The 23,083-nt window shown below is 38.8% G+C and overlaps 2 protein-coding genes across 2 annotated transcripts; both read right to left on the bottom strand.

The window, feature by feature from the left end:
* Positions 1–150: 150 nt before the first annotated feature.
* On the bottom strand, positions 151–3,439 carry foxf2a (forkhead box F2a). Its single transcript, XM_086076307.1, has 2 exons — positions 2,345–3,439; positions 151–840 (listed from the first exon to the last, which is right to left on the bottom strand). The coding sequence occupies exons 1-2, from the start codon at positions 3,216–3,218 to the stop codon at positions 638–640; spliced, it is 1,077 nt and encodes a 358-aa protein (XP_085932433.1). The 5' UTR covers positions 3,219–3,439; the 3' UTR covers positions 151–637.
* Positions 3,440–5,753: 2,314 nt separating this feature from the next.
* Positions 5,754–7,151, bottom strand: foxq1a (forkhead box Q1a). Its single transcript, XM_086090324.1, has one exon. It carries the CDS (start codon positions 7,043–7,045, stop codon positions 6,320–6,322), a length of 726 nt encoding a protein of 241 aa, XP_085946450.1. The 5' UTR covers positions 7,046–7,151; the 3' UTR covers positions 5,754–6,319.
* Between the last annotated feature and the right edge of the window lie 15,932 nt (positions 7,152–23,083).

Here is a 23,083-nt window from a genome sequence, read left to right as displayed (position 1 = left end):
TAAGAGACCACCATCAGTCACACAATCCAAGTACAGGATTGCACTACCAATAATAATAAAAACAAAAATACGAAGACAATTGAGTTAAACTGCTTTATACATGTTTATACATTTCCTATAATAATAATAATAAGAATGATGACAAACGGCTTAGATAAAATACATTCCTTTAATGATCATGTTCAGCAATATTAAGTGCAAAGCAAATGTAAGTGCATCCCCCAAAAAATCAATTTAAGATGGTATCAAAGTTCATTAGTTTCAATAGTTCAATTCAAAAGTAAACATTTTTAATTATAGTATTGTAATTTCCTGAGAAGGTGGATTTGCTGTTTTCGTTGGCTGTAACTTATCATCAACATCACGCAAAGTTAAATGATGAAATACTTCATTGTAGTACTTTTCACGTTTTGAATTGAACCACTAAAATTAATAAATGAAAACACTGAGAATGCTGCACCAATGGTGATTTATATTTAAATGTCCAGCATGTGTACCTTCACGTCCGCTGCCATAATAGATCACATCGCCTGTATGAAAACGTAATGACGTCACTGACTGAGGAAATGTTGACGATGGATTGTAAACCCTCTCCTTCATTTTATTAAAAAAATAAAAAAAAGTCTTGTTGGGCTCTTTACATGACGCAAGGCTTCACGTCCTGATAGGCGCTCTGATGATGGTGCAGCTGATGATGAGGATGATGATGGCGATGATGATGATGGTGATAATAAGACGCTCCGGTGCCCGAATGGAGAGGTGACATCCCGTTGAGGCTTAGAACCAAATCCTGCCTGTCGCACACTGCACTGGAGTGGCTGGAGTAGCGCGACAGTCCAGCTGCAAACCGACAAGACCAAAACAAGCATCAAATTGACTCCATGGATTAAATATTGAGAGCATGAAGCATCACTTCAAACCCATATGCTAATTTATCATTAAATTAGGCCAACTATAAATTGCTACGATACAGTCAATATTTAGATCTCTGTAGCCCTTTGTTGCATGCACGGATTTAGGATTCAATTTTTATTATTCATTTGTTGGATATGAACGTATGGTGCCAGTTTACAAATGTATTTGCTTTCTAAAATAAAAGGGCAATATTACTTATCATAGTAACTAATTTAAAGAAGACAGTGGACCTTGAAATTAGGTCATGTTCGATATTGTTGGAAATCTTTTTAGTTTTTCCAGGTGCATTTTTGACATTTTATATGCAGGTTTACATCATACAAATAAATATAACAATTATATTAATATTTGCGTTTCTTCACACTTAAAAACTGCTGGCTGAAAGATTGGACGGAACCACTAAATTTACCCAACTATGGGTTGTTTTGAACAAATCAAATCATAAAAAAAAGAAAAGGTCGTTTTATACAAAACATAACCTTTTTTTTCCTCCCAGAAAGTTTGGTCAAATTGACCCACGTTTTCTGGTCAGTCCAATTTTTTACACAAACTTGCTGCAAATTGGATTGTTTTTGATCCAACAGTTTAAAGAGTGCATCTGCTTAAGTCATTTATTTTAAGCCCACCGAAAATGGACCGTCCTTTGCATGTTTTTTTTTTATAATGGAAATGCAATCAAGAATAAACGAAATTAAATGAAAATAATATATATTTTCTTTACAAACTGTTAAAATGTAAAATATGTTTTGCATTAACTGATTTATAAAACTGTCTGCAAAAAAAAAAACATACATTATCATGCATGCAAAAAAATACAATTTTCATTATTACAGTGTAACTATACACAGTTGCAGTTTTGATTCTTATTTGATTTTTTGGGGCGGGGGGGGGGATAACTAAATACGTATGTACTGTACTGAAAAAAATCATTTGGATTGATTTAATTCAGGCATGTTGGCTGCACATGATTAAAATGTGTTTAAAAAATATCATATAAAAGATATGTTTTGCATTAAATGATTTATAAAATTGCAACCGCCTGCAAAAAACAAACAAATTATCATGCATGCAAAAAAAGCAAACCCTTTTCGTTACTACAGTGTAACTATACTGTTATAAACAACTATTTTACCCAACAACATCTTAACAGTTAGGAGATCATAATTTGTGTTTTTTTCAGTTTTGATTCATTCTTATTTGATTTTTTTTTATGTGGCAATAACTCAATACTCATGCATTAAAAAAAAAGATTTAATCCATTTATTTAATTCAGACATGTTGGCTGCACTTGATTAAAATGTGTTTTTTAAAATATCATCATTTCAATATTTACGAGGAAAAGAAGAAAATTACAACACAATGGAAAGGAAACTTTAATTTTGGTTTTGTTTTTCACCAATGACAGTCCACACAATAAATGTTTGCCTACCTGGAATGTCAGCAGAATCTCGTCCGTTATGATGCAGATACGTTTGATCCAGAGAGTAAGACGCCATCCCGTGCGCGCTGGTGCCGGTGCTGTTACCGGACGCCAGAGTCTGCTGTTTCAGATATGAAGGTACCGCAGACGAGCTCCAGTGGGGGGCCGAGTTGCCGTAAGGGTTTTGACAGTCCAGGGAGCCCACCACGGCCGGCGAAGACTGCAGGGAACTGCCGCCGCTGTCCGAGCAGATGTAGTCCGCGTTGGGGGTCGCAGTCACGTACGACGAGCCGGACCCGGAGGATACGTGATGCCCCCCTGCCACCCCCTCAAAGCCCGAGTGAGGCATGGGATTAAAGTCTAAATTGTAGCCGTTGTGGCACACTAAAGGTCCCGACGCGGCCTGGAAGTCGAAGCCGATGCCGTTCATCATCCTGTACATGGGTTTGAACGTTTGGCATTTTCTACGGAAGCCGCGAGGTCTGCGTCGGAAGGAGCCCTCCTCGAACATGAACTCGCTGCCCGGGTCGATGGTCCAGTAGTGGCCCTTGCCGGGTCTGCCGAGGCCCTTGGGCAGCTTGATGAAGCACTCGTTGAGAGACAGGTTGTGGCGGACCGAGTTCTTCCATCCCTGGTACGAACCTCGGAAGAAGGTGAAGCGCGCCTGCAGGAACTGGTAGATCTCGCTCAGGGTGAGCCGTTTGCTGGGCGAGCTCTGGATGGCCATGACGATGAGGGCGATGTACGAGTAGGGGGGCTTCTCCGGGCGCCTCAAACCCGAGTTGCCGCGCTTGGCTTTGGCCGCCGCGTCGTGGGGAGTGGACGCCGGGATGGAGCGCGCTACGCTCGGGTCTAAATGTCCGTGGGGGCTCTTGGTCGTCATGGTAAAAAAGAAAAAAGAAAAAAGGAGACTATAATAAAATATAAGTCACCCTCCCTTAATTAAAGACATTAGTAACGAGAACCTGCAGCCTCGCCTCCTCTTCCTCGCCTCGGTCCATTGCAAAGCCCCTGGACTTTGCTCAAACACCCCCTCGACCACCTAGCACTTCTCCAAATCTGCCTCTGCCCCTCTAAACCTTCGCGAGCCCTCCAAGAAATCCTTTGGAACTCAACTCCCTCCCATCTGGACAAGATCCAGACTAGAAGCCGGACACAAGGCTGTGGAGTGGAAGACCCCCCCCCCCCCTTTACACATAAGCACTCCCTCACCTCCACTCCCCTTAGCCCCTTCATAAGCACAACTGGACGCTACATTTTGACAAACACCATTTGAAACAAGAGGATTTATAAGAACAGACAAAGGGTGCAAACGTTGCTCCAAGGGCCACATCCAGAAAAAAGGAAGGATGCAAGGGCCACTTTGAAATGTTGAAACTTGGGGTGTCAGGCGGTTAAAGTTTGTAATCATAATGAATCGCATGATTTCAATAGTTAACTCACAATTAATCAAAATTTTTTACATCTGTTCCAATAAAATCTTTTTTTATAAATTCTAATAATCTTGTTAACACAGGTGGGGAAAAAATAATTGAAATATGGCTGCATATTTTAGTAATTGATACAGTAATTTCATAATAATTAATAAAATTGGTTTAAAATTAAAAATATGTTTTGTACTGTAAAAAAATGAGTGTGATATTGATTTGTGTTGGTCATTTTTCTGCCACTAGATGGTATAATTGCATTTGTAAGATGGTGACAGCTCAGTACATTTTTCTTTCTTATTAAGAGCTATCTAATCTTTAACATGAAGTAACTTGTGTAATTCTGCAATTTTTTTAAATTGGCCCCAATCTCCACAAATATATGCATTATTATTAATTTATTACTGCTAAATTTTGTCGACCTGTCTGCTGCGTTGCGACTGGAATTCCCCCAGTACAGGTTTTCCAAGTAAGGGGCGGTCATTAATCGCACGTAAAAAAAATTTGTGACATTAAAGAAACTTTAAATTAACGCACACATTTTGACACCCCTCGTTCAAACTTCTTTTTTTTAACGCCAAAACCAGTCAATCCAGCAACTATTAATTGTTTATATATTAGTTATATTGAAAAAAAACAACCCTGTAGGCTATTGTAAAATGTGATCATATGATTTTCTTCAAAATATTGCCATACTAAACATCAGCTGAATCCCATCTTTATATTCAGAACCAAAACAAGAGCAATATGGACTTTGTTATAGACTGAGCTTATATTGCGGTTTCTACACCATATGGTTCTCAAAGTGCTTTACAATGAATTACATTCACTCTTTCACACACACACACACACACAATCATAAATCAGTGGTCGGCTGTCGTAATCGGACCCTTTTTTAAGCAGTTACTTGGACATCATCAATGTGATAGGTTCATAATTTGGACATTGACACAGAACAAAAGGTGGAAGAAAACATTTTTGCCACTAAAAAGGAATTAATAATATTCGCCATGGAGAAATGTTACAATCGTACATGTAAATAGTTAAATTGCACCCTTTGGCTTTTTAGTATTTGAATGATTTTTTTAGTAATAATCTCCATCACCTGTACACATTTTTAGAATACGTCGCGGGCCGCTGAAAAATGGACGGCGGGCCCCAAAATGACCCCAGAGCCATAGTTTGGACACCACCTTCTTATACAGATAAAAGCCGAAATGGATTGAAATTTAATTGGTTTTCTTTCATGCACCATTCCACTACAATATTTTGTGTCAATTTCTATTAAATTTATGTTTTACGGGTCACACTAATGTGGAAAAGAACTTTCGTATAAGCACTATTTAATATAGTCGTGACAGACTAGCAAAGATGCTGTTGTTTATTTATCATTCTGTACTTTCCGGATGAAGCGTTCTCAAAAGTGCACCACCTTTCCTGCGCATGCGCGGAGACCGAGAACTAAACATTCCACGTACACATCGGTGGGCGTGTCATCGTCAGCTTGATCGTTCCTGACATTAATGTGCACCTCAAAGCACTTTCAGGTACTCGAGGCAAAACGTTTCACACAAAAGGGCAAGGAATATAATTTATTGGAATCATGTTGATGTACACAATTGCGGTGTAATGGGTGGCACCTACAAGTTATTACAAGAACAATTAAGTGTTAGGCAACTTCGCCATGGAAACGCATAAACAAACAACTTATCGTTATTATGCCACGTTATTATAATTAATAGACAGTTAAATGCTTTGGATTTAATCATTTACTGCACACGCACGCAAGCACGCACTTTTGGGGGTCAATTTGACCTCATTCCAAATTGAGTGTCTCTGAATACATACTGTCTTGCTTCATAATTGATTAATTATTAATTAAACAGCTGGCTATTCCTAACATTGACAATTGGGATTAATTTGACCTGAGGCTGTTCTAGCTAAACTGATAAGAATGATTAGCATTTTGTTCTCATGGAAGATATTGAAGACACTATAACATACAATTTTATTTCTTCAAAAAGACCAATAAGTCACTTATAGCACACAAAAGTACATCTTTAAATTTTATTTAAACAACATTAAGCTTTATAAAATGTAACAAAACTGCTCAAGCAAGTCTATGACCAAACAACATATTAAAGTAGGATTAAATATAAAATAATAAAAATTAGACAACAAAAATAATTCTACAAAAAATCGACTGATTTTGTTCAACTGCACTTCACCAGTGCACGTGATCTACGTTGACGATGATGACGAAAGTCTCAAACTGTTCCCAACCAGTGCGCTGAGAATGCCACGTGAAATGTCATTTTTACAACACCTGTGCAACAAATAATGTATTTTTGTGCATCTCTATACCAGCGACGTATAGTGACAGTCCAAAACGATTACGTGCTCTTCCACTAGATGGCAGAAGGCACAATTTCGTGTTAAACTACACGCGACATTTCACACTGAATTTGGACAAGCTCTTTATACTTATTTTTTCCCCCCTTATGTAAAATATGTTCGCAGTAAAGGTTGGGAAACTGCGTTAAGGCGACTGAAGTGGTCACAAAGTTCGCAAGAAAAGGCCGCCGTTATGCGCATGCGCAGCGCCAAGGTCCATTAGGCCACCCGGGTGGACGTAAAGCGAAGAAGCAGGTGGATTTAAAAGCGGCGGCGTCATGACGACGGCGTAGTGTTCAACGTGGTTCAAATCCCGTCTGAACGGCGTGCTGAGGATGCTGTCAATCGTGAAGGAACTTGTGAACTTTTTGCCGGCGTTCGGCGGCGCGTCCTCGGAGCGGCGTTCCTCCTCCTGTTTGCCGCGGCGGATGCTGATGCGCTTTCGCCTGCGCCGGAACACGCCGTCGGCGAACGTGTACTCGCTGTGTGGGTTGAGCATCCAGAAGTTGTCCTTCCCCCACGGCCGGGACGGGTCGCGGAGCACTTTGAGGAAGCAGTCGTTGAGCGACAGGTTGTGGCGCACGGAGTTCCTCCAGCCCGTGTAGCTGCCGCGGAAGAAGGGGAACTTGTTCATGAGATACTCGTTGATTTCGGCCAAGGTCAGGCGACCGCACGGCGAGTCCCGGATGGCCATGGCGATGAGGGCGATGTAGGAGAACGGCGGTTTGGCTCTGCGGGTGTACGGCTTGGATTTGCCAGCCAGAGGGCTGTGCGCCGCGCAGTCCCCATCCGAGCCCAACTCCTCGCACTCCCTCGGCTTTGCCGGTCTGCTGGTGGTCTCGTCCAGGTTCACGTTGCGGTGGTTCCCGCACACAATCCCGAGCTTCATGGCTTTTTTTCTTTTCTTTTTCTCGAGTTCTTTCCCGTGCGTAAGTGAATCCCCCCTTTCGTAAAAGTGCTTCTACCTGTGCGATGCCCGTTCTCACCTACAACCTGTTTGAGCAACACTTTATAGTTTACCTAGGGGACAACCCAAAGGGGCGGGGCTTGTGATTCCTTTAAGCGGCGTTTCCCATCCTTTGAGTCGAGACACATTTTTACGTGAGAAAAACAATCCCACGGAAGCTACCAAAAGAGTCACACAAAGTGGAGGCACATGTTAATTATGTCTTTTACCATCAAGTGGAAGCGTGTTAATTGCTATACCTGTCACAATACGTCACTGGCGTAGACATGATACATTACGGTACATAGCCTACCACTCAACAAAAAAATAAACGCTTTTGTTTTTGCTCCCATGTTTTTACGAAATGAACTTAAAGATCTAAAACTTCTTCCACATACACAATATCACAGTTTCTTTCAAACCAGTCTAAACCTGTGATAGTGAGCACTTTTCCTTTGCAGAGATAAACCATCCCATGATTAGACACCATCATTAGTGCACAGGTGTGCCTTAGACTGCCCCGAGTGACCTTGTGCGTTTATATTTTTTCTTGAGTATATGTTTGAACTGTCCAGAAACACTGCAGAATGCAGGGACTTTTCAGAGCCCGAGGGCCTCCAAAAAATGAACGATGGCGAGGCAAATATTTTCAACAAATAACTTGTTAACAGATATGAAAAATAACCATGAAAAAAAGGTATAAAGAAAAAGAAATTAAAGGTGAAGTCAACCGCAAAATATTCTTTATAATAATATGTCGTGTGTGTGCTCCCACTAGTCTAAAACGTTATTCTGATTAATATTGTGTTTGTGGAATGTGAATGAAGCTTTTATCCATATCATGGGGCGGCCATTTTGCCATTTGCTGTCGACTGAAATTGACATCACATTTGCTCAGGGCTCAGCGTCAGAAAACAGGTGAGCAGCGATTGGTTGCTACCTGAGCTCTGAGCAATTGTGAAAGTCGACAGCAAGTGGCAAAATGGCCGCCCCTTGAGATAGTTAAAACTGGTGGATTTTTCTGCTTAACTCACATTCCACATATTATTGTAAAGAAAATGCTTGGGTTGTGTCGTCTCCATTATGAATTGCTGACACCTGAGCGACAAATCAAGTTCATTTTGTTGTTAGCGTGTTCGACAACAACGTGCTATTACATTGTCTATGGTGTTTTTTAGTTCCTTATGTTCCCCTTAAGCCTCTTAAGCTATTGCCTTGCTTGCATGACTTGTTTCTGCATCTCTGAATACATAAGTGTGAGTAATTTATCATTGTATTGCCTCATCTTTGGAGTACGTGTTATCACAACGAGACAAGCAGGTGGCGCGTTGCTCCTTTTGCCCACAGCTGCACCTGAATCTTCATTTGTTCAGCCCACGTGGAAACCACTTGTTGTGTTTGTGGTCTGTCTCGGCGCCAGGATATTGTCGTCCAACAACAAGAAACATTAGCGATTTATTTATTATATTAGTGAGGTAAATATACCAATTTTTAAAAAGTGACGACCTCACACATAATTACGCCACAGCATTTAGGTACACTTGCAGAATCAAATGAGATACGAAACAACAACTATGATGTAAAGTTGGCCTTTTCTATTATATTTATTTAATTCAACATTTAAAGAAGGAGTCAAGTAAAAAACAAAAAATCTAAACAAAAATATGTTCTATGCATCCGCACTAGTCTAAACACGTAATTCCAATAAATACTGCGTTTATGGAATATGAGTTAAGCAGCGTTTTTATCCATCTCAGAGGGCGGCCATTTTGCCACTTGCTGTCGACTGAATATGACATCACAGTTGCTCAGTACTCAGGTCACGACCAATCACGGCTCACCTGTTTTCTGGGTTTGGTCATGTGACGTTTGCAAGCTGAGCCCTTAAAGTAGCACTAAGGCACGTTTCAACCTTAATCAAATATTTTCATAACTCTTCTGATGAAACATCGACTTAAAACTAGTTGAATGGTAACTTTGCCATGGCCCGGGGGGTCTGAATATTTTTTACTGGAACTGAACAACTTTGAGGAGGATGGTAGGAACACCGTCACACAAAAAACTACAAATGCGCTGACTGCTTTATGGCATACGTCACTTCCCATTTTCCCCATTCGTTACAAAGACGGAAGTCAATTTGAATGTCGTGAGCTCAAAAAAGACGCAATGCGCTTGTCTTCATGCGAAATGTGGTCATATCATCTTCAGGCATAACGTTAACAACTTTGTCCATATGGCGGCACCATCATCAACGTAAACTGAAAGTTCCGTAGTGTTGCTTTAAGCACTGTGATGTGCATTCAAATGGTCAGAAAATAACGAAGAAAGAGCAGTACAGTAATAAGGAGAAAGTGACCAAATGAATGCCCCGTTATTATTATTTTTTAATCGTTTCAGTTGAGATGTGTCTCAAACATCGGGTTAGCATTTTTCCTTGGCATCTTGTGAGATTTTAGTGATCACAAAACAGAAAACATCGGACGTAAATGAGTTTTTGCCAAAAATAATATTGCATCCAAAAGAATCAGGAGTAGCAAAAAAAGAAAAGAAAAGAAAAAAGCTCTTTCAAATATTTTGGGTTCCTCATTTAGCTATATGAGGCCGCAACATACTAAAATAACAATAACAAGTCTAATCAAATATTGGATCCAGCTTTTGTCTTAGATTCCGCAAGTGTACCAAATGTTGTGGCTGTTAGGTGCATATTGCCAATGATATGCAAATGAATAGTTTGTATGCATTACGGACTCCCAGGGGTCCACAAGCCGTACAATGGGGGTCCGCAAAAATTATTTTGAATCATTTACTAACGCAGATAAATTTTGACTACAGATGATCTTTTAGCTGAGAGGGGATGGTTACGTTAAAGGTCGCGCAGGTTGTGTTTGAACAATAAACATAACTACGTGCACAAAGTAAAGCATTTAATAAATGTTTGCGTATGTCGAACTATTATGGTATTTCTTTCCATTTTAAATTATACAAGTAATTAACTAATTAGAAAAAGAGGAGGATGAGCATGTGCAGTGGATAACATTTTTTTGAAGACGTCCTCAAAACATTAAATGTCGAAAAAATTAACACATAACAGGTGCTCTTTAAATTTGGTGGGCAAAAAAATGTTGATTAAAAAAAGCTTTTTGTAATTAAGCGATTAATCGTGATTAATCAAAATTCTAAGATGTGATTCATCTGATTAAAAAAAGTAATCGTTTGACATCTCTAATATATATATATATATATATATATATATATATATATATATATATATATATATATATATTCAAGATTATATTCCTATTTTTTTTAGAGAATAAAGGCAGAATAAAACTAAAGTTGTATTTTGAAGTCCCTCATTGAACTTTATTATAATAATAGTACGACTTCATTCCGATAAAATTACACCCCCCCCCCCTCCCCCAAAATATGAATTCATTATCGTCATTTAACAACTTTTTTTTTTTGAATTGGCATCTTTTAATTCCATTGGAATATAAACATGATGAACTGGAGTTCTGAGATTGGCTGGCAACCAGTTCAGGGTGTACCCCGCCTACTGCCCGAAGCCAGCTGGGATAGGCTCCAGCGCCTTGATCAATCGCACTTGAGTAGCTTGCACACGCCTTCGTCTCCTTTTTGAACACACCGGAATGTAATTTGGTTTGTGTTAGTTTCCCGTCTGGCATTTGCGCAAGGTCCAAATGTCATTTTGACAGGTGCTATGCAAATTAATAAAAAACGTATCCTCACTGCCAGCTACAGGGTTGCAGAAAATTGGAGCGCAACTACTTGATTGCCATCAGCCATTAAACTAATCACTCAGCCTGCACATTTGAAAGTGGTATTCTGGCAAAATTCAATTGCGTTGTTTGAAAGTGCATGAATTACGGAAACACCTGCACCTTTGACTCTACAAACATTTTAATAGGTGATGAAGCCACAAACTGTATCTCTGTTTTGAGTATGGACATCATCCACAAATAAATTAAAAAAACTTGAACAATTATTAATGTGCAGTCGGTTGTATGTTGTGTTAAGCAATACTGTATTCCACTGCATCACGTTGAAATGTAAAACAGACCCAATAAGCTTCTATGGTCAGAACACACGTAGTGCAAGTTCATGTGCACAGTGAAGCTGATCGTTCTTGCACAGCACTCTCGACTCGAGGTAAACACTGTCATCCAGTCTGCAAGGTGGCTGATCTCAGCCATGACTCACCAAAGGCCTCACAAACACAGGATTTGGAAATGTTTAAGGAAGGAGTCCTGTGGCTTGAAGGGTAAGTTGAAGTTGGTATTTGCTCCATGATGTGTTTTTGTCATGAAAAACAACATTCACACTTTCCCCAATTTGCACTCATGTCTGTCCTCTTAGCGTTACAAAAGCAATTACACTTTTTGCTGCAATGTGCTGCATTACTAATGGGATTTTGGTGACACAATATCAGTGATGCACATTGAAATGCACTGTACACTATAAAAACAGTTGGGTCAAAAATAACCCCAATTGAGTCAAAAACACAGAGAAAAACGGGTCAAATGAACAACCCACAAAACAATCGAAAGAAAATGTGTTGTACAAAAGCACCCCAAAATTATTTGTGGGTTATTCATTCATTTTGGGTTCACTGTAAAAACATCCATCCATCCATTATCTGAACCGTTTATCCTTGTTGGGTAAAAAATAACCCAAACTGTGTTGAAAAGGGGCCCACCCAACTTTTTGTGTTATTGATTTAGCCCAACGTTTTGGATCATTCATTAAAGCCAAAAAAAAAGTTGGGTCAAATAAAAAGCCCACAAAACAACCACAAAAATTGGGCTGTATTGTATAACACATTTTTTAGTTACTAACCCAACTTTCTGGGTTGACCCCACTGGTTACATAAATAACCCCAAACATTGGGTCAAATAAATACTTCACAAAGCAACCCAATTTTGGAGGGTTGCAAAGAACGCATTCACATGTTTTGGATTGTCTCGGGGTGCAAAACAACCCATTTTTGGGGTTATTCATTTAACCCAAAATATTTGGTCAAATGAATAACCCAAAGAGTTGGGTTGGTTCCTTTTTCATCCAACAGTTTCTAGAGTGTTAAATGAATAACCCATAAAACAAGCCAACAAATATTTGGTATAATAACAATCCCAAAAATGGTGTTGTTTTGAATGATATGTAAAATCTTGTCTCTGCTAATCTGTCACTGTGACACTGTCATGTGACATACCACCTTTCAAAGCTGCAGCTACCGAGTGCAACATGCATGTAGTTATATGTGCAGTTATGATATAGTTAGAAATTAACATAACATTATTCCAACAGCTATATCGTTTCAACAATAATGTTAATCCAACCGCTAACTAATGCTGGCTAATTTACTCGCTCATAGCATGGAGCCATAGTAGCCACTTGTTGATATACTGTAATTGTGTGTCAAGTTGTTTTTCATTAAAAAAAAATAGAGAAAAATGTATGCGAAATAGTTTTCGAGCCAAAATATTCAACATAATCTAGTGACAAAAAACAAACAAACAGGGATTAAATGAATGCCCTGACTAAAACTAGACTAAAACATTGACATAGACAAATAAAATTATGTTTTCTTGGACTAAAATAAAGACTAAAATGCTAGATTTATAGCTAAAAATTTACTAAATAAAAACAGGATGAGGTTGACTATCTATGATAAAAAACTAACAAGCGGGATTGGACGTGGACTAAAATTTAGACTAAAAATGGTGGATAAACTTAACACTACACTACAGTAGGTGGCAGTTGCATTCTCATTGTCAGAGACTGCGCGAGGAGTATTAGCTCCTGTGCATTTACAACCCCCCCCCCCCCCTCTCGATTATTAGTCATTGATACGACTTTTTGGATTTAATATATTACCCCAAAAGTTGTGTCAATCCCTTTTTGACCCAATAAATTTTTGTACTCAACTGCTTTTAGAGTGTAGCATCTTTTCTCCAGACACGTCCGCTGTTTGAACATGCTCTCGATCAGGCGATATCGTCGTTTCTCTCGGAAGAACATTTTAAATGTAGAATCACCTCATTATATTATTATGTAAACACAATTCCAAAGCCAAAATAGTTACTACCAAATATAAATAGTATTGTTCATTTGAATGTATGTTTTCATTTGGTTAAAAATTCTTTGTGTAAAGTCTATGAAAAGGGAAGAAAATTATAGTATAGATTTGTGTAAAAATGACGAGAACAAATCCATTTAGCAAGAAGCATGAAATGTAGCTAAAAAAATTCATAAGCATTTAAATGTACTTTGCACGATAGATTAAAGCATACCCTGTGTAATTACACAGAAAAGCATTTGTACGCTGCAAAGCATTTCAGTCATGTAAACCGTTGCAGCAGATTCCACACGGCGTCTAAAAATAACCCTGTGCAATGATGTCTACCTACGTACGTGTGCGCCTTGGTTTGGATAAGTCTCGCTCGAGGGTTCTCGCTGTCTATACAAACAAAAGTTCTGTGCGTGTGAGGCGGCCGTTAGTCGGAGGGGGTCAAGATGATTTCCAGATGATTAGGACTCTGAAAGCATAAACAGTAGTCTCAGCGTCCAGGATGCATTTAAAGGATCAAAATAAAAACACAATTCGATGGTAATTTGAAGTGCTGCTTGTTGCTATTTTTAAATCGACCACTAATGTCTATTTTGCACAAACGTGTCATCACAAGACAGCTTAAAGCGGCCTTAAATGTATTTGGATGCAAGTTCTTGCTTGTACAACATTTTCAGTCGCACCCTCCTAATATACACTCACTCATACATACGCATAGCATGATCAACTAAATGCTCCAGATTCTGTTGGAACAAATTTTGCAAGCTCAGCCGTCGCCCTGCCCCTGTAATATTCGTAACTACAGGCGATCTATTTAAAGACAGCTGGCCCTTTATATTGTATGAAAAGCAGAGAGAAACAGGCCCGTGCCTGCTTCAGGATTGGGGAGTTTGTATTTCTGGCATTCACATAATTGAACTGACAAACATCCGAGAAGACAAAAAATATTCAGAGTATAAATACATACAGTACATACAATGCCACTGATTATTGCGGCTTTTGCAGAAAGTATGTATGTAGAATCAGAATTTTAAGGTACACAGTTTACCTTTTTGGGAAGGAAGGAAGGAAGGAAGGTAGGAAGGAAAGAAGGAAGCAAGGACAAAGGAAAGGAAGGAAGGAAGGAAGGACAAATGAAAGGAAGAACAGAAGAAAGGGACAAAGGAAGGAAAGAGGGTAGGAAGGAAGGTAGGACGAAAGAAAAGAAGGATGAAAAGAAGGCAGGATAGAAGCAAGGGAGGGAGGAAGAATGAAAGAAAGGAAGGAAGGAGGAAGGGAGAGAGGGAGGGAGGGAGTGAGTGAGGGAGGACGGGAGAACGAAAGGAGAAACAGAAGAAGGGGAGGAGGGAAGGAAGGAAGGGAGAAAGGAAGGACAAAGGAAAGGAAGAACAGAAGAAAGGTAGGAAGGAAGGAAAGATGAAAGAAAAGGAGGGAGGAAGAACAGAAGAAAGGAAGGAAGGAAGGAAGGAAAGAAGGACAAATGAAAGGAAGAACAGAAGAAAGGGATAAAGGAAGGGAAGAGGGCAGGAAGGAAGGTAGGATGAAAGAAAAGAAGGATGAAAAGAAATGGTAGAGGATAAAAGGGAGGAAAAAAGGGAGGAAGAATGGAAGACAAGAAGGAAGGGAAGGAAGGAGGAAGGAAGAGAGGGAGGGAGGACGAACAAATGGAAGGAGAAAGAAGAAGGGGAGGAAGAAAGAAAGGAAAAGGAAGGACAAAAGAAAAGGAAGGAAGGATAGAAAAGAGGGATGGAAAACAGAAGTAAGTAAGGAAAGAAGGAAGGAAGGGATGGATGGAAGAAGGGAGAGAGGGAGGAAGGGAGAAAGCAAGGACAAAGGAAAGGAAGAACAGAAGAAAGGGAGGAAGGAAGGAAGGAAGGAAGAAAAGAAGGATGAAAATGGAGGGAGGAAGAACAGAAGAAAGGAAGAGAGGGAAGGAGGGAAAGAGGGAAGAAGTACAAAGGAAGGGAACAATAGAAGAAAGGGAGGAAGGAAGGAAGGATGAAAGAAAAGAAGGATGAAAAGAAAAAGAAAGAAGGATAGAAGGGAGGAAGAGAGAGAGGGAGCGAGGAAGAAAAGAAGGAAGGGTGACAGAAAAGAAGGATGAAAAGAGAAGGAAGGATTTAAGGAAGAATAAAAGAAAGGAAGAATGGATGAAAGAAAGGAAGGAAGGAAGCTTCGCTTAAGGTTGAAATAATTGGAAATCTAATAGTGTTGCAAGTGTCACATAGTTTTAGAGGAGGAAATGTCATAAAGACATGCAAGCATTTTAATAAAGGGAGTGATCCAGTTTACTGCATGTAAGGTATATGCAGGGCATAAGCAGGCCTGCGTGTGCATTGAAGGCATCTCGTAAACTGTCACTGACAAACTGCAGAGCCACAAAACTGCGGGTAAACATTTGAATCAGACAATCTATGGCTTGGATCCAAGTTACAAAGAACAAAATCGAGACACAAATGATGAAAAGATTCACGGCTAACATTTCACCTCTTCTGATCTCAGTGTCGAAACGTAAAATCAAGTTTTCGCAAGCATGCGATGACCACAAACATTCAATCATATTTGCAGAGTTCATCCTGCAAACTTTACACTTAGGCTCCGACACGTCTTTTTCATCAAGCGCCTTTCCTATAGTGGCACAACGGCTGATTTGAAAAGATGTCTTTCAAATGTCCTACTTTGACAATGGCACAAATGAATGTTTTGTTCCAGACGAGTCAACGCGTGTATACAACGTGAGCAGTAATCTGCCGGCCATATCTCCAAGGACAATGGTTGCGTGAGGCCGTGCTCTGCTGCCCCTTGCATGGATACTTTTCAACTCTCATCATTTCAAATCATACCCGTTTTCAACAACAGATGCTAACTTACTTAACAACTGACTTCTTTTCATTTTTTTTTTTTTTAAAGGTAATTCATATGCATGACAATAACTTTTTGGATTCAGAAAACACATTTAAAAATGGATCTCAAAGAGGTTTCAGTCTGATGCTAATATCTAGGAATAACACATGAGAATATGCAAATGAGTGTCAACATTTCAGTCCGGGCATGTCCAAGTACATAGCAAACAAAACAAAAGTGCTACAGCACAGCACTGTTATAATAGTTTGGGATTTTTCATTATAGTTAGTTTTGATTTTAATTTGACTTTCTTCTTCTTCTTTTTTTTTATTAAGTTTGAATCAGTTTTTAGAGCGGGCTTGTTAGTTTTCATTAGTTATTTTATGTAACTTTCAATTGAGTTTTTATTAGTTTTAGTATTAGTTTCCACAAAAAATCACAAAAAGTTAGAGATGTAACGATAACAGCGTGTAGCGCTCATAATGTAATAATTTCTTGAGCATGTATTAACATTTGAAAATTAAATACAATTTGCACTTAACTCGTTCAAAAATATAATGAAACCCAATACTGTAATAACGTTACCAGTAAGGCAATTAAAATATCCTGAATGATATTGTACAATTTTTACCGATAAAGTAATTCAGTACCTTATTACATTCTTAAATAACTCTCAAATTGACCTCTATTTAAATCAAACAGTGCTAAAAAATACACTTTGGGGATTAAAATAAACTCTGAAACATTTAACACCAAGATTTTAACACGTTTGCTCTGAATGCATAAAACATTCTTAGATTTTCAAAACACAAAATGTAAGACTCTGTACTGCAAATGGACATATTTATTCTATTATCAGTCATGTTTTACATGATTAATTTTGAGAGAAAAAAGACCCGCCTGAAAAGGTAATAAATCCCCAATAATGTGATAAGATATAACATTATCGGAAAAAAAAGTTATTACAATATCAGGCAGTATCTGTTTTTATATTATTGGTGAAATGATGACAGGATTGGGTTTTATTACACTTTTGACTAAGTGCAAATTATAGTGCGTTTTCCGGCGTTATTAAACACGATATTAACACGACAATAAAATGACTGGCCGCGCTATTATGTATAAAGACGCATTATAGTGCTTTTATTTTCTGTATCGTGATTTTTTTTCTTGATATTATCCTGAGTTTTTATTAAGTGTCGTGAGCACTTTAAAAAATATATATTTACAACCTCCCCACAATATCGTAATAATTGTCATAGAGAGATTCATATTGTGATAATTTTGTATCGTTTGGCTATCGTTACATCCCTACAATAAATATTGTGGAATAAAGTCAATTACAATTCCTAAACGACCATCCTTCTTCTGTACGACCAAACTGAAACACTGAATGATGATGTATGAAATTGGTTGGCGAAGACGAAAACAAAGGACATTTTCACTATCGTTATTTTACATATAATTAATTCTAGCTAGTTTTATCAACATAAAACGTCGTTACAGTTACTTACCTTTTGTTCAAAGCACACTCGTTAATTTTGTTAACAAAAAACGCTTAACCTGTTTCAATGTTAATTTTTTGCTAACTATAATAACCTTGAAGGTTGGTGATAAAGCGGCAAAAGCGCACATGAAATGACTTGATCGAACACAGGGAGGGGAGAGGACGAGCACTTTCTCCGCATGCGATTAATTTTTCTCTGCCAAGCGGTTGGCCTGCTGGCCCGGCTTTTACAATTGAAAGCCATTTTCTCAAAGGGATTGTTTTGACAACGCGTTTCAAAAACATAGTAACACTCCTGTCGTCATGTAAACAAACCCGAAGCTACTCATCTCAAACAATTGTGGGTCTTCTATTAAGTGTTGCATGCTTTCCAGTCAGGTAGAACATTTTGAGCAATTCAAACAATCCAAATCATCTTTGTATGCATAATCAGCCAGCGGTAATTACGGTAGCTCTGCTTGAAATAGAAACTGATGTCAAAGCTGTCAGCAGCGCTAAACCTTTCCCAAAAAAGCATGTTCGACTTGTTTTACGCGCCGTAGGGCATCTTACGTGAATGGAGGGAAAATATAACACGTCTTAGTTATGGTGTGTCTCTCCCCCCCCACATCCCATCCTGCCCCCCGCCCCACTTCAGAAATGAAGAGGTAATGTTATGGTAGTCCATCTCCGGGGTTTGGACGGGTTATTCTCAACAGAGGGGAAATTATGACACAAGGAAAAAGGGGTACTGTAGAATTGATGACAAAGGAGGAACAACCTAGGGGGGAATTATTTGCACTAAGCCCCCCCCCCCCCACATCTCCAAGTACTTGGATGTTAATCACAGGGCAAACACAGTCTTGTCATAAAGATTGAATGGAGTGCGGTTCTGTGGATTTGAAATGTGTGTTTGCTTGCCGTTATTTGTTGCCGTAGTTACCAGGGATTGCTTTCCTGATTGAGTCGCCGCGTTTCTGTAAACACTGCAGGGCGAGATCAAATGTGAAAAATATGGACTGTAAAGAACTGAGCAGCAACTTCTGTGTGCTTTGGTCCTTGTTTAAAACGTTTTTGTCAGTAATAATAACATATGTTGATCTCTGCTCTATAACAAAAAAATAAAATACAATCTATAATAATTTTGGATTCGAACCGACACTATGTGTCTGTTCAAAACCTTTGCGCTTAAATAAAAGGCAATGTCTGTTTCTTATTTCTTGGTCTCTGGCACATTCCATAAACACATCTCCCTGGTGGTCCGCGAGTAAGTGAGTGTGCGCATGGGGGTGCCTTTGAAGGGTGGGGGGAGTAAACGGAGAAAGGCAAGCTATTGATGGCCAAATGCTCGCTACAGCCCAACTCAATCTGACAGCTCGGCTAAATTATATTTACTTCCAAGCCGCGTGCTTCCAGAGCTGTTCCGGTTTCATTCTCGCAGGTGGACCGCAAGGCCTCGAAAGAGCAGTCCAAAAAAAAATCGCTTGTGCGTGTGAACGGACGATGTTTATCAAATGCGGGACGACTGCATGCGTGCGCGGCATGCTCGGTGGACGCACCATCAAAATGCTACTTCCTTGTACTAAAGTGTTTTGAAGGAATCAGACAGCGCCTACCTGACATTTATATAATCCATTTTGTTTGTCTACATACCTCTGTTAAATCAGCCACAGTTTACACCCTTTGTTGATAGTTCTTTATAAACAGAATGTCAGACGTTACAGAATGACATCATGTGATGTTATGAAATAGAAGTCTGCAGCTCGACTTTTGACGCAAACGAGAACGTTTGATTATATTACCCCGACGCTAGCAAACTTGCTTCCGGTTTACTTGAGATGCGATTTGAAGTTTTTGTTACTTAACGCCTTCCTCTCTCGGTGATTTAATAGTACCGTATGTTTCGACGCGAAACCTTCGTTCGCAACACGCTGCTCTTTGGAAAGACTCGTTTCTATACTCTTGCATTTGGCTGAATGATGATGCGTACCTGGTGACACTGCTTGGAGAGGGAGTTGGGTGTTAATGATTATTTGGATGCTGCATTACGGGTTATGTGCTGGTTGACCCGGGATGTGATCCGGGAAGGACCGTCACCTTGAAGTTGCCGCCATAGAGATTTGGATGAGGACCCACTTCCCTGACGTCTTCTTGCTGTGCTTTAATTTCTTCAATGGACTTTCGCACTATTTTAGTTAATAATGTTTAGTATGCCAAACTATGTCAATTTTTGCCCGTTCGGCATCCATTGCCGCCTGATCGTCCTGGAAGGGGGATTACCACATTTGCGGTCCCTTCTCAAGGTTTCTCATTTTTTGCCTTTTTTTTTCTGCCCTCTTGTGATTCGATTAGCGGATGTCGTTGATAATTGTCAACTGTGGGCATGTGAAGCCCTTTGAGACTCTTGTGTGATTAAGGGCTATATAAATAAACTTGACTTGACTTGAAATACTGCAATGCTGATTGTTTAGAAGGATAAAACTTGCTATGTCAGTGAGTGCCGGACTTTATCAAAATAGATGAAACATTTTTCCATATATACGGAAGCGTGGAACTGCCAAAGTGAAGTAAACATTTTAGACTGGTAAATACGTTTGAATGTATTCGTAAATAATTTTAAACATTTAAATATGTTTAAACAGTACGTTCGAATGTACTTGTAAATATGTTTAAACGTATTTAAATATGTTTTAAATGTATTTGCAAAAATATGTTTAAAGTTATTGAAATAAGTTTAAATGTTTGGCAAGTATGTTTAACATACTTGTAAATACGTTTGAATGTACTTTTAGGCTAAATGCTAAATGCTATAAACATTTTTTCCCATAATGCGCAAGGCAATTTTTTTAGCATTTGTCCTGCATTATACCAATATATTTGAAAATTAGACATTGTTTACTAAATTTTTTGAGTTATTATTCTGATTTATTATTGTGTCTGCGGTGCATAATTTCTGTTGCATTATAAGAAAAAAAATGCAAGGTTTGAATCATTTAGCCTACTAGTATGTTCAAACATATATGAAAATACATTTGAATGTACTGTTTAAACGTATTAAACAAAGTCTTTTTTTTTGGAATACTAATGTTACTACTACTGCCAAAAAAAAAAGAAGGTTGCCCCCTCCCCCAATCAATCAACCAATCAATTTATTTCATGCATTTTTAAAAGAAAAAAGACAATATAAAGCAATATTCTAATTCAAAGTAAAGCTTGTTTTGTCCGCCCCTGATCAACAAAAAAAACCACACACACAAATTTAATGACAACGAGCAGTCAAGATGCTTACAAGATTAGGAGCACAACTGGATCTTGATATCCCCTTGCCATCAAAAGTTATTGTGTGTATTGAACAGACTATAGCCTCATCGTGAAAAAGAAGTCTTCTACCAAACACAATGCAAAGGCGTTTCGCTAGTTTTCAATAACTGCCAATTATTAGCGAATGAAATTGCTTTCTCAAGCATCCTTTGTCTCGTTGATAATCACCGCAAATGTACGTCTGTCACGTTACAGTCTACGCGTCCGTGTTCGGCGCCATTTAATGGAATGCCACCGGTCCAGATGTCACACCGGAGCATTCATTTGCGTAATAGGCCCTGACAGACAGACGGAGACAGACACAAATGCCATCGTAACTCATCTTTGGAGCATGTGTCAGAATCACTGACGCTGCTTTCCCACCACATAAGAACACATGCTAAGCCACCAACAAAGTCGACATGCTAATGGGCGTTGAATCTAAGAAGATATGCAAATGAATGATGTAGTACATGTTAAGACATCAAATATCTTGGAAAAAAATACCAATAAAATGTTGTGTGTTCAAACGACATATAAACACAAGCCTGTGCTAAGCATGTAGCCAATAATTTGTTGAGCAGCATGTATTTTCACGCCGCTGCAAAGCGAGCCCCCGTATCGCGGTGTGTGGCATGTCTACAACAAGTGGAATGTCAACTCCACTTGAAATTTGATCCGCACCTCTTGGAAGTCGTCAGTTTTGGAGATCTAAGGGAGATTAACGCAGCCGCCGTTGTGTTTAGGGGCCAAGTTCAGATTGTAAAATTCATTCTCATATTTTAATCGATACCCGGGGGGTCGTAGCAACACCGTTGCCATCTCGCGTTTGCATAATCGAGGGCTAACTTGGGAGCCATCGCGGTGTTGGAGGGTTCAGAGGCTTGCGAGAACACATTCACACAATCAGCCAGCCGGTCTGTGCCAGTTAAGGTGCGTGAGAGACTCTGCCCCACCCCATTTCATGACTCATTCCTCATCTACCCGGTGACCTCTGAGAAAGGAGCATAAAACAGTCGTCTATATAAACATTCCTGATTATGAGAGGTGAACACGAGAGATTGTGTACCGGCCAAGTCTGTGTATGATTCATGTGGGTAAGGCTCCTCCGACACGATGACAGAATCTAATGAGCTGATATGCAACCGGTCTACAGACAAGTATAGTGGAGGAACAAGACAATCTGGACTAATCTCAAATTTGTTCAGATTAGCAAACATTTTTCTTTTTATAAAATATTACAGGCACAAATGTAAGTGTAAAAAAAAAATATTTAATAGTAAAAGTAACAGTCAATTCTACGACGGCACATGTAAATATATATTTTTAGAGGGCGGTGGCAATATTCAGAATAAAAAAACTCTTTAAAAAGCTTTATAAAGTGGCAAATTTGCGATTTAATAAAGTGGCAGATTTGCAAGAAAAAAACTCAGAATTTACGAGAAATACATGTAGCGTACTACTCGGATATATATATTTTTTTGTGTAAAAGTATCTAAGTTGATGTTTCGAATCTGCTGCTCTCCGTCATTCACTACCTAAAGTATGCTAGCATCTGATTGGTTAGTGTTTAGTAAGCTGATAGGGGATCAGGAAGTGTCGCTCTAGCTGCCGTGTATGACGAGTAAAGTTTAAATTAAGAATCCAGCTAGCCTTTTCATTTCATAAACATAAACATGTCCCATTAACCACCAACGAATACTCACATTAGACTATAGCTACGCTACGTGAATTTCTAGTTTTTTTCTCGCAAATCTACCACTTTATAAAGTGGCAAATTTACAAGTTTAAAAAGTGGCAAATTTGCCACTTTATAAAGTCGCAAATTTACACGTTTTTTTTCTCTCGCAAATTTGCCACTTTAATATTGCCACCGCCCTCTAAAAAAATAAATGTATACATGGCCCTAATACGTCGTCGTACGATCTTAAATATTGTAATAATCTGAATACTGTGTGTTAAAATTTTGTCGCAATATTTTTAGAATTTAATAATCAAATAAAATTGTATTTTGCATAAATGCATTACAAAACCATTTACCCAATTACTGTTCATTATAATATAATTCATTGTTGTTTATTTGGTCTTATTTAGTGACAAAAAACAACAAAACAATTACGCAACATCATATGAGCGGGATTGTTGTCCTCACCAACCTTTTTGAAACAGATTCATTGTTATAAAAATAATTAGTCTGTTTTCATGAAGGACTACAAAAATCAGAGATTAATTACTGTTGAGGCTGAAATTGAAATGAATCATT

Source organism: Leptonotus elevatus, chromosome 1, assembly GCF_054856555.1.
Source record: "Leptonotus elevatus isolate MCC_2025b chromosome 1, RoL_Lele_1.0, whole genome shotgun sequence".
Lineage (NCBI taxonomy): Eukaryota > Metazoa > Chordata > Actinopteri > Syngnathiformes > Syngnathidae > Leptonotus > Leptonotus elevatus.
The sequence above is the reverse complement of the archived record's forward strand: the minus strand, read 5'-3'. Positions and strand labels throughout refer to the sequence as shown.